The sequence below is a fragment of the Coenobita brevimanus genome, chromosome 98, assembly GCF_032717465.1.
Source record: "Coenobita brevimanus isolate Jiangsu-jjx chromosome 98, ASM3271746v2, whole genome shotgun sequence".
NCBI lineage: Eukaryota > Metazoa > Arthropoda > Malacostraca > Decapoda > Coenobitidae > Coenobita > Coenobita brevimanus.
In genome coordinates, this window is record NC_137051.1 from 19,890,370 (window position 1) to 19,903,175 (window position 12,806).

Genomic DNA, 12,806 nt, shown 5'->3' on the forward strand with positions numbered 1-12,806 from the left:
ATATGTGAATGTGTTTATTCTTGCCACTACTAGACTATTTTACTGAACTTGAGGACGTCATTATATTGAAAAGGCTAATGGAGACTATAACTAACACCTTTAACTCAAAATATCTCTCCGGAATTTATGTGAATTGCCCGAAGACAGAAAGACTACAGTGATGAATGACGTGACTGAACTGATAGGTTTAACCTCAACACTTCCTTTTCAGCGATTCGTCCTACTGACCCTGAGAACACAAATCGCCTGTGTGTGTGTGTGTGTGTGTGTGTGTGTGTGTGTGTGTGTGTGTGTGTGTGTGTGTGTGTGTGTGTGTGTGTGTGTTCATCTCGTCACATAACGAGCTCTTTACACATCATCTCTGTATGTGTTTGTAGCCTTCATTCCGGTCACACATATAATCAGCAGCAGCCTGTCAATGCACACACAGCAAAATTCTCACCGATCCATTCTTTTCTCGTTCATACTCCTAATTATTTTGGAATTATCTGTATATTTTTTCCCCTTTATTATCTTTCGTTGATTATTCTCTGTTTCTTCTCTCATAGTCCTTTTCTACTATCATGGCTGTTTGGACCTGTATTCTCTCTCTCTCTCTCTCTCTCTCTCTCTCTCTCGTGCATACTCTAATCTGTTCATCCTAATCCTTCATTATCAGTTTCATACATGAACTCTCTCTCTCTCTCTCTCTCTCTCTCTCTCTCTCTCTCTGTTCCCTTCCTCCTTTCACATTCCCCCGTTTTCTTAACTTAATTTCTTCATCCTCTCTCCTTTCCCCTGTTATTCTACTTTGCTTTCTCTTACTCCCTCCTTTCGCCATTATTCTCTCTCCTTTCTATCATCTTTTTTTTTTTTTTACCTTCCTCCCCTTCTTCCTCCCCGTCTTTGTCTCATTCCCTTTCTGTCAATGTCTGTCTGTCCATCAGTGTGCCTTATTGTGTAAACTACCTTGCATATTCCTCTCTCTCTCTCTCTCTCTCTGTCTGCCTGTCTGTTTCACTCTCTCTCTCTCTCTCTCTCTTCCCCTTCTGTTACTGTGGCCTCGTTTTCTCTCCTCTATCTTTTCCTTCCCCTCCTCTTTCAATCCTTTTATCTTGCATCTTCCTTCTTCTCTCCCTCCTCCTCATTCTCTACCTTTTCACATTTTCTTCTCCCCTCCCATATCCTTATTCACTCTCCACGTTTCATTCAACCCTCTCTCTCTCTCTCTTTCTCTCTCTCTCTCTCTCTTCAAACCTTACTCATTGTTCTTGTGTTTATTGGTTATCACTGACAGTTTTTCTTTGTCTCACGTACTGATACACACACACACACACACACACACACACACACACACACACACACACACACACACACACACACACACAGAATATATATCAACTCCATTAACAATACATACGTAATGTGTTCGTTTTAGTCCTGCTTACCTAACCCATTATACTGTTTCATACTAATTTTATCAAAGCCTGTGCAGACGTATAAGCATTAGCAGTGTCAGTTTAAAGCTGCCTGTTTATACTCCGTCGCTGAGAGAGGGGCCTTGGCATAAACTGGCACCTAGTTAACCCTCTAAATCTCAATATGTACTTCTTAGCTTATTGTTCCTACCCGCAGACAATTTTCTTCAGCAGAGGACAAGACTTTTCCAACTGCTATCGATGGATGTAGCCTTCACGAGCCGACTCCGCACGAGAGGTATTTCGTGAGACGTATCGTTAGTAGATCGCAGGAATATTCTAAAATACTATATCGTTGGTGTGAAGTGGTCAAAACTGGCAGAACTCAATTATAATTCGTTTCCCCCAGATATGGCCAGTGAATCTGAGAGAAAACTACCCATGACCGGCAACAGACGCATGGGATCACAGGGCTGGTAAAATAAATAAATACATCAATATATTAATAAAAGCTACCTGTCTTTTACTCATGTAGTAGATACGTAGATCAACCTTAGAATAAATTATCCATGCACTCCGCGTGTCTATGTGAATCTGTTTATGCTTGCCACAACCAGACTATTTTATTGAACTTAGGAGGGCGTCATTATACTGTAAAGACTAATGAAGACTATACCTAACTCCTTTTAACTTAAAATGTCTCTCTGGAATTTAAGAGAATCGCCCGAAGGTAAAAAGAATACAGTAATGAAAGATGTGACCGAATTGATGGGTTTAACCTCAACGCTTCCTTTTCAGCGATTTGTCCATCTTACTGTGAGAACTCCAATCGCCTGTGTGTGTGTGTGTGTGTGTGTGTGTGTGTGTGTGTGTGTGTGTGTGTGTGTGTGTGTGTGTGTGTGTGTGTGTGTGTGTTTATCTCCACACATAACAAGCTCTTTACACTCCATCCTTGTATAGCCGCGTTTTCGCGGTCCTTTGGACCGGTTTAGACCAGTCTGGACTCATAAGTGGTCGCAAGAACTGGCTACTGTCGGTCCATCCTGTCCAAGCCTCCTATTGCAAGATTGATTGGGAGTGGCCTAGAAGAATGTCACTACGGTAAGAAATCAAAGATTCCGGCCGAATTCCCAAACACTTTGGGCTGACACCTGCCTTAAAGGTCTACAGAATACATTTAAAGTTGAAGATGACCGAGTCTGTATTCTTTCGACGAATTCTGAGCTATCCTTCTGCTTCTTCTCCAATTTTATTTCGGCCATTAATGCTTTAATAATCTTATTTCGTGCGATCTAAAGTAATACAGAGCCTGTACTTCATGGTGAGATTTATTTGGTTCCCTTCTTGGATGATCACGGGCTTCTACTACCGTTAAGAATCTAATTTAAAACAAACCTTATTCCCAAGTCCGCCATTGTTGACCATCGATGTTTACTCTCTGCCACGGACGCTCCTGGCCTCCTTCTTGGCTGTTGCTGACGCGCATACGTTTGTGCGCAGACCGGTCTGGCCTAGGTTAGCTCCTGGGGCAAGACTGCTTTCGACCAGTCTGTACAGGTCTAATTGTCTCGCCAGAACAGGAAATAAGACCGGTCTAAGAGCTCCACGAAAACGCAGCATAAGTGTTTCTCGCCTTCATTCCAGTCACATCTATCAGCAGCAGCCTGTCAATGCACACAGACGAAAATTCTCACCGATCCATTCTTTTCTTGTTCGTACTACTAATTCTTTTGTAATTATCTCGGATTTTTTTACCCTTTGTTATCTTTCGTTCATTATTCTCTGTTTCTTCTCTCATAGTCCTTTTCTACTGTCATGGCTGTTTGGACCTGTATTCTCTCTCTCTCTCTCTCTCTCTCTCTCCTTTCCTGCTCCTCCCCTCTGTTTACCGTCCTCCACTTTCTGTCTAATTTCCATTATTCACATCTCTCTCCCTCTCTCCATTACATGCACCCCTTCTCTCTCTCTCTCTCTCTCTCTTCCTACTTCACTTCTTCTTTACATACTATTTTTCCTATTCTGAATCCTTCCTCTTCAATCACCACTTCCTTCTCTTCAATCAGCATCTTTCCATTCCACTTCCTATGTACAAACCTTCATCCCTATTCTTTCCTCGCTCCCTCTCCTCCCTTGCTTCGTCTTTCTTATATCTCTTAAATTATTTCATTTGTTTCTTCTTTATTTCCTCAGCTTCCTTACTTCTCATTTTTTCAGTATATACCCCTATCAAATTATTTTATTTAGCTTGTCTCTCTCTTCGCAGTTCTTACCTTCCCCAATTCTTCCTTTTTTCTTTAATTCCCTCTACTTTCCTTTCCTTTCTACTTAATCACTTCAAGCTGATGACGGATTTTACATTTTATTATTGCCACAACAAATCGATATTATTCATAGCTGGATTTTATTTTTCTGAGGAATTAGTTTTAGCCTACATTAACCCCATCATTAATAGAAATTTGTTCAAAGGTAAATAAATAGTTGCAACAATAAATAAGGAAAATACGTGGTTTCATGTTTCCCTATTCTTCCTAGGTCTTCCTGTTCTTTCCCCTTCTCTTCCCCCTGCGTTCTTGCTTTTAATTTTTATCATAACCATCATATTCCAGTTCCTCTCTCTCTCTTTCACTCCTCCCCTTTTCCCAGTCCTCTCACTTTCTCCCCTGTTTTTCCTCTCTTCTTTTTTTTCCATTTTTTCTCCTTCTCCTCATTCACTACTCTACTGTTCCTACTTTTCCTTTCTCCTTAATTTATATATAACTACTATGTTTTACGTCAGTCTCTCCTCCTTCCTCCGTCCATCTCTCTCCATTAATTTCCCATTCTATTTTCCTTACCTTCTTCACTTCTTGATCTTCCCATCTAACCCAAAACCATCAACTCCACCCCAGTGATTCTGTCCATTCTCATCTTCTCGTTTCTTTCCATCCCATCTCTTCCTGTCCTCCACCTCTACTTCCCACTATTACTTCCCCATCCACTCATCCCTCTTCATATTCCTATCCACCCAATCATTTACCTTCCTCCCCTTACTTGCTCCTCATTTTTCCATTCCCATCTCCCACTTTCACTTCTCCATCTTTCCACCTGTCTTTTTCCGTCCAATCCCTCCGTCTTCTCTTACCATTCGTCCTCGCTTCCTACCCTAATAACATCTCTCCATTTCCCCCGCCTGCTCTCTCACTCAATCTCTTCCTCTTCTCTTTTGATTTTTCCCCATATCCTCCTTTTCTTTCTTTTTCCCCCCACTTCCCACCGCCCCTGCCCTCTCTCTCTTCTCCCATATTGCCCACTTTTCCCTTAACCTTCCTCTCTCTCTCTGACTCTCTCTCTCTCCACCACACACCTCAAACTTATCGACACCGATCAACTCAGTGTCGATTTCTTGGTGGCAAGTTGGTGAGGCGAGTCGGGCAGTCTCTCTCTCTCTCTTCATATTTTCCTTCCCTACCTCCCACTTCTCCCCCCCCCCCTCCTTCGAGCTAGAACCCACCGGACTACCAGCGCTAACTCCATCGGGATTAGTCTACCGGACCGAACCGAATCGAGAGCTTTTATCGGATTTTGTCAAGAAATCATTATTTTCACTTATCTGCCCCCTCGCCCCCTTCCTCTTTTTATCAACCAAATATTCCGAATTTCACCAGAATTAATTAATCGGATCAAATTCTGGAACAAACTTTTTTTCTTGGCTTAATTAGGCTATAGGATCGATTAAACCGGCACCAGATTTGGCGGAAAATACGAACCGGATTTTTACTATCGGATCCCAGCTCATCTACTTCCCCGTATTCCTCCCTCGCCCCCCCCCTCTCTCTCTCACAGACACACACACACACACACACACACACAAGTCCTACCCTCTCTCCATAATGCACCAACAACCATCAACAGTACAGTACACCAATTTTCCTGATGGGTGAGCAGAGAAAGACGACATCCCTTCTCTTTATATACTTACGTATCCATCCGCCAATCCATCTTGCCTATCTGTCTATCTATCTATCTATCTATCTATCCACCTATCTATCTATCCATGCACCCCTCTATCTATCAACTCACCAACAACCATCAACTCGACGCCGATGTTTCTGGTAGGCGATGAAGCGAAGTCAACCCTGCATCGGTAGCGGCCCGAGTCCCCTGCGTTGACCCTGTGCAGGAGGAGGCCGGGGGGGCGGGAGGAGAGGTCAAAGGTGGCCCGTGACCCCATCGCTGACCAGTGTGAGGAGCGGTCCGTGAACCCTGACCTCGCGTCGATGCTAGGGAGAAAAAAAGAGTAGATGATTAGATAGATAGGTGTGTGGATGAATTTTCTGATACGTGGTTAGACTGTGGGTGGGTGGGTGTGTGGATGGATGGATGGATGGTAACTAATACAAAGATGAGTTTTGATTAACAGATGGATGGGTGAATGGATAGGTGGCAAGTCAGATGAAGGAATAGATGGGTGGAAGGATGGATGCTTCGATCGGGGGCAAGTAAATCACAAGAAGTGCACAGATAGATGGGTAGGTGGGTGGCAAATTAGATGGCTAGATGGATGAATAGATGGATGGATTGTCAAAGGGATGGATGGAAGGTTACATAATAGCAAGTCAGACAGTTTGATAGATGAACAGGCGGACAGAGGAATGCATAGTTGGGTACATGGCAAGTAAAATGATTAAAAGGAAAAATAAATGGGTGGAAGGACAGACAGTTAAATGGGTGGCAAGCAGGACAGTTTGATGGATGAATGGTTAGATAAGTTAAACAGGGAAAGGTGCTTAGACAGATGGAAGAAAGGGTGGGTGGTTAGATAAGTACCAAGTCAGATGGTTAGATGGATGAAAAAAAACGGGTGGAAGACTAAATGGGTGGAAGAATAATTTGATAATCTACATCATTTGTTAGAAAGACGCCTGTAGGTTAAGACTGGTGAATGGATGGTCAGTTGAACGGCTGGAAGCATGGATGGTTAGATGGGTGGATGGTTGGACGTTTATATTTGATGGACGGATAGGTAGTTCGATGGGTGGATGGATGGGAGGAAGGATGGATGGTTAAATGTATGGATGGATGGGTTGTTAAATGGTGGATGGAGAATCAGGTCAACTGAATGGGTACTTAGATGCGTTATTACGTGGCGCATGGATGGTTGATTAGACGGATGGAAGGATAGTTGGATTATGTAGATTGTAGAAGTTATCTTTGAAAAAAAAATATATATATATATATTTTAGAAAGGTAGCAGAATGTATGACTGATTAGACAGTAGAAGGAGGGTTGGTTAGATGGCGTGAAAGGGTTGAAAACAAACAATAACACACACACACACACACACACACACTCACACACACACACACAGTATTAAGACGTGTGACAAGAAAAAAAAAATCGATAAGGAAGAGGTGCCATACGAATCTTTTAGCAACTACAGGAACACATAAGCAACTTTTTCCCATTCATGGTTACTCCACTGCAACCCTTCTTGTTTTCCTTTTTGTAACTCCCATTCTTGTTTACTCCACCGCCACCCTCATTCTTGTTTATCCCACTGCCCCGCCATTCTTGTTTACCCCACTGCCACCCCCATTCTTGTTTACCCCACTGCCACCCCATTCTTGTTTACCACACTGCCACCCCATTCTTGTTTACCCCACTGCCACCCCATTCTTGTTTACCCCACTGCCACCCCCATTCTTGTTTACCTCAGCCTCACCTCATTTTTGTCTTCCTCACTGCCACAACACCAATGTTTACCACTGCCACCCCATTCATGTTTACCCCAGTCTCACATTCCTGCGTACCCACTGCCTCCCCTCCACACACACATACACACAGCCATGGGCCAACAATCACACCGGTGAATGAAAAGGAAACACCAGCAGCTTAGACAGGCTCAACCACCGTCAGTCTGCACAAACATCAGCATCACAACACCTGCTTTTCAACCTCACCTGTCTCCCTGCAACCTCACCAGCCTTAACCTAATCTAACCTAATGTAACTGTCACGGGATTTTTAAAATATCAGGGTAATTTTGATATAAATGGTTAAATATTATTTAATTTGATAATATTCAATAATATTGAAGAGCAGAGACAATGATTGTCTTGCTACATCAAGCAACGATTACTTTACGCTGACTTGCTAAGATTCTCAAGAACGAGAATTTATAAACTTTCTCAACAGTACACAGCAGAGATTAATTACTCACAATTGCTGAATTACTGTACTGTTAGCCTCTGGAGAAAGTTACATCACCCCTGACAATAAATAACTAATACTAACATCAGGTTCTTGCCGATGCTTAACTCCCAGATGGCACAACGGATATTAAGTTAAAACAACAAGACTGGTCTAAGTACCAGTTATGAAAGCAAACGTTTATGCCAGCTAGGAGCTATATGGAAAATAAGCTTAATTATGGAAAAATGAAACAAGATTTTTACTTTACATTAAGCTCGAGAAAGGAACTGTTAAATTTATTAATTACAAAAAATAAATTTAACGTTACATTTCAAATCAATGAGACGCACTCACTCACTCTCACACGAGCTAAATACTTACGTCTAGGGAAAAAAAAAACACCTTAATTAAACTCTTATAACTAGAAAATACACAAAAGAAATACTATAGTCGATGAATGCTGCGTATCACCAGATGGGTGGGAAGACTGGACTAACTGTGAAGTGGAGTTTGGGTACTAGCTGACCTCTCACACTGCGGCACAGGACCTTCCTCCGTCACAACAAACACAAGACTGACTAAGTCGTGGGAAAGCGGAGCACTCGGCCGCATTTTTTTAACGGTCGAATGAGGAAGCAGAGGCGAACAATAAAAAAACAATAGTATCGCTCAGTACAGCACTTAGTGACGTGCATTAAATCGGTCACTCTTTGAAAACGGTGACGAATTATTTGAAAAGTATACTCCCATAATGGAGGGAGAAACGGTTAGCTGAGCGATACACAGTGAGTTTTCCACTAATAGTTCGTGGTTTCTCACAAAAAGGAAATGTCGCGAATTGATTCGTGACATTACGCCCCTTGAAAATTAAATCTTTCTTCCTTCAGAAGAAAGATTTCAATATACATACATATACATCCTAACTCAGTCACACAAGATTCACACTGTGGTGTGTGCTATCCTGCTACAGGAGTATGTCGCAGTCGCCAGTGAGCGAAAAACCTCGTATTTACGTTAATAGAAACAAGCTTGAGGAAAAACTCCGTGACGACTGTGAAAATCCTGTACTCAGGTCAAACTGAGCGAAAGTTCGCTACATTTACATTAACAACTAATTGTTATGTAGTGTAGTGTATGTAATACACGGTGTAGGTGTGACAGTTGTAGTGTAACTGTACCTACGTGTAAAATGACACAGTAATACAAATTTATAGTAAAATAATGATGACGAGGCAGAAGAGAAGGGGCGGCAGCATGCAACAGGAACGGCCAGCTGATCTGCACGGCAATGCTGCACCCACCAGCTACACCTGCGAAAAGAATTAAAGGTGGAGCATCAAAACTGTTATTTCTCTCTCTCTCTCTCTGCTAGCAATCAGTACTTGTCATTATTAACCAGGAAACGTAATTCTTGAATTCACAAATTGCTTAGAACCCTTATAGCTTACTGGTTAACGCTTTCATTATTAACCAGGAAACGTGCCAGTTCTTGAATTCACAAATTGCTTAGAACGGGCAGTTTACTGGTTAACCTAACATTATTAACCAGGAAACGTGCCAGTTCTTGAATTCACAAATTGCTTAGAACGGGCAGTTTACTGGTTAACCTAACTCTACACTTACGAGTAATACAGGAAGCTGAAAATCGCTACGCAATCTCGGGCAGGTCACGTTTTAACACCCACCGTGGGTGTGAACACTCATGTGGGTAATGTGCATTCTCCGGGAATCCTCAGAGAGGCCCACAGCTCGAGACATTCCACAAGGTAATTCATACACAGCCTCGGACTGTCTCTGCAAGGTTCTCAAACTTCCCCTTAACTTATGGTATACATGTATGTACAAGCCCTGGATATACTGTGTCCTGTAGGGCCAACGAGTGAGACGTCTGGTCTACACTTTTAACTGGGAACCAGGCTGGTCCTTGGATTACTCAAATCGCTTAGGCCGCCTATCTTACGGAACCCAACATACAACAGTTGCTAGTTAGTAAGCAGCTAGTAGGTGAGACATCAGGTCTACACCCACATTACCACTATCCTGTCTCTCAACTGACTCAGAGATTACAGGTGTGGTTAGAAACGGCACAGGAAGGGCATGTCCCTGATTAGTGGTGTTACTTTGACACACACTGCAGGAACGGACAAAACTATCTATGTCTCGTCCCATCCCTGGCCAGAAAAAGTCAGCTCGGATATGGCCCTGGGTCTTCCTTTTGCCCATGTGACCTCCTGAGGCTGAACAATGACCCCATTGTAACACTGCTAGGCGGTACTTGGCGGGAACGACAAACTGCAATCGAACCTCGCCCTCGGGTGTTCGTGACTCACGGTAGAGCCGTCCTTGTCTGCTAAGGAACTTGGCTCGACCTCCCCGTGAATACTTTATCACTCGACCCTTTTGTTTGTTCCGCACGGTAGCAAGTGTCGGGTCAGAATGTTGTTCTTGCACAAGTTGACTACACATCAGATCTTGCGGCGATTCAGTGATCACTGGGGTGACACAGTCTGGAGCCTCAGTCATGGCTCGTGTTACCGCAGCAGCCGAAGTCTGAGTAGCGTCATCATCGGAGCAACTATCCTTGACTCCTTGAATATTGCCTACTATTAAGTCAAATAGAGGCTCTGGCATGACAACCGCAAGTGTCGTACCAGTATAAAATGGAGATGCCACCTGGATACATGCCTCAGGGAACAATCTCAATGATCCATCAATAAGGCTTGCATGGATCTGTCGACCTGTATACTGCTCAGGCCGAACTAAACTCTGCTTAACAGAGCAACCTGAGGAACCATTGTCTCTCAGGACCTTCACAGGAATGCCTCCCACAAACCCTGGCTGTAGAAGGAAGGTACTGTCACCAGTGGGAGGGCCTGTGGAGGATGCAGCTAGCCACTCATGAGGCTGCTGAATTGATGTGGCAAACATTGTGCCTTGAGGATTATATTGAGAAGATGGAACATTGGCCATCTGTGGAGGGGGGTTCACTGTCACTGTGGGACTAGTGAACTGTGGGGAAGTACCCACACTGGTAGGGACGTGACCACCAGGCTGCTGCTGAGGAATGAAGGCTGCATTCGCTTCCTGCCTCTTTTGAGCTGGTGGTGAAAAAGCTTGTCCCGAAGGTCGATTGCGTGGCTGATACTGCTGCTGGTTAGGGTACTTGTTGTACCTCTTCCACTCAGGTTTCTGAGTGTTTTGCCCCTGGTCCTTCCACTGCGGTTTTGGACCTTGGCCATTATTCTGAGAACGGCCTTGGTGCTGGGATTCAGTCTGAGACGGCTTCCCAGACTTGGCAGTATCTTTTCTGCTCCAGGTGTTTTGCTTACGAGCTTGATACCCGTATGCAGTAAAGAATGCGTCAGCCTTCTCTGCCATTTGGCTGGCATCTTTCACCTGGCAGATCTTAAGCTGTGCTATGAGCTCAGCAGGCCACGACCTCTCTAGCTGTGTACGCAGCATAAGGTCAATTATCCCCTCACGCGTGGAAGGAGTTTCATCTTTTTCCATCCACTCACCTAAGTAAGCAGTGAGACGGTCGAGAAACTGAACAGCTGTCTCCTTGTCTTGGAGACGAGCTCGCATGAACTGAGCTTTGGCGTCGTCTACTGTGAGACCATACGCCTTAATGAGTGCAGCTTTCATCACTTCATACGTGAGATTGTCTCCACGAATTCTGTGGAGAATATCGAGGGCAGGGCCCTCAAACAGGCTAAGAAACTGAAGCCGCTTAGCTGCATCATCGAGCTGGTAAAGCTGAGCCATGTCTTCAAATCGAGCTATGTATGGCTCGATTCGCTCGCCATCTTTGTATGGGGGAAGCTTGATGTGTGGGGTCGCCATAACATGTGCAGGGAGAGCGCTCGTGGAGCTTGAACCAACTGCACCAGATGTGTCTGAAGCCATGGAATCTCGCTTGAGCTTCAGCACTTCAAGTTCATGTTCTCGTTCTTTGTCTCGTTGTTCACGCTCGTATTCGCGCTGTTCTCGCTCTTGTACTAGCTCGTGTTCGCGCTGTTGTCGCTCTTTTTCTAAGTCGAGCTCGCGTTGTTTTTGTTCGTGTTCACGCTGTTTTTCGCGTTCCTCACGCTGTTCTCGCTCGTACTCGCGCTCTTTCTCACGCTGCTCTTGTTCATATGCACGCTCTCTTTCACGTTGTTCGCGTTGTTCTCGCTCGTATTCGCGCTGAATCTTACGCTCTTCACGGGCATCATTCTCGCGCTGCTGTTCCTGATTATGCCGTGAGAGTATATACTCTTTAATTTCGGTTGGGTCCGTAAGGCCCATATCTTTGGCTTCCTGTAAAAATACGGTGGTAGCCATGTCGCTAACTCAATCTAAATAACTAGCGACTCAGTACTGATTGCTGCTTCGCAAACGAATGCTAATAACCACAAGTAAAGAGTACAGACACAAGCTAGTGGTGACCAGTCTTATCCAGTTAACTGGCAAAGAATAAATCAAAAGTGTAAATGACTGGGAAGACTCAATAATAAACACAATGGGTACGGCGACTTCCCAGAAGCGAATAAAATCGTCTGGCGTTACCAAAATAAACTAGAGTTAAGTACTCTATGGATTGATAAAGCAAAATTCACTTGCTAAATTAACGGTAAACACCAGTAAGCTTGTGTCTGTAAACTTTAATGATAAATACCTAAATACGAATGAGTGAGCACTATCTCGTGAATAGCTTTAGAGCTAGGAGTTAATATCCTGGAATGAGGTCGCCAATTGTCACGGGATTTTTATAATATCGCGGTAATTTTTGGAATAAATGGTTAAATATTATTTAATTTGATAATAATATTCAATAATATTGAAGAGCAGAGACAATGATTGTCTTGCTACATCAAGCAACGATTACTTTACGCTGACTTGCTAAGATTCTCAAGAACGAGAATTTATAAACTTTCTCAACAGTACACAGCAGAGATTAATTACTCACAATTGCTGAATTACTGTACTGTTAGCCTCTGGAGAAAGTTACATCACCCCTGACAATAAATAACTAATACTAACATCAGGTTCTTGCCGATGCTTAACTCCCAGATGGCACAACGGATATTAAGTTAAAACAACAAGACTGGTCTAAGTACCAGTTATGAAAGCAAACGTTTATGCAAGCTAGGAGCTATATGGAAAATAAGCTTAATTATGGAAAAATGAAACAAGATTTTTACTTTACATTAAGCTCGAGAAAGGAACTGTTAAATTTATTAATTACAAAAAATAAATT

The 12,806-nt window shown here is 43.3% G+C and overlaps 1 protein-coding gene across 1 annotated transcript in view; it reads right to left on the minus strand.

The window, feature by feature from the left end:
- The window catches only part of LOC145413988 (protein turtle homolog B-like), a 178,483-nt gene that overhangs the window by 123,841 nt on the left and 41,836 nt on the right, over window positions 1-12,806 (minus strand). The window contains exon 3 of the mRNA XM_080283560.1: window positions 5,457-5,656. Coding sequence (XP_080139686.1) covers window positions 5,457-5,656 — 200 coding nt within the window. The remainder of the gene's footprint in view (window positions 1-5,456; window positions 5,657-12,806) is intronic.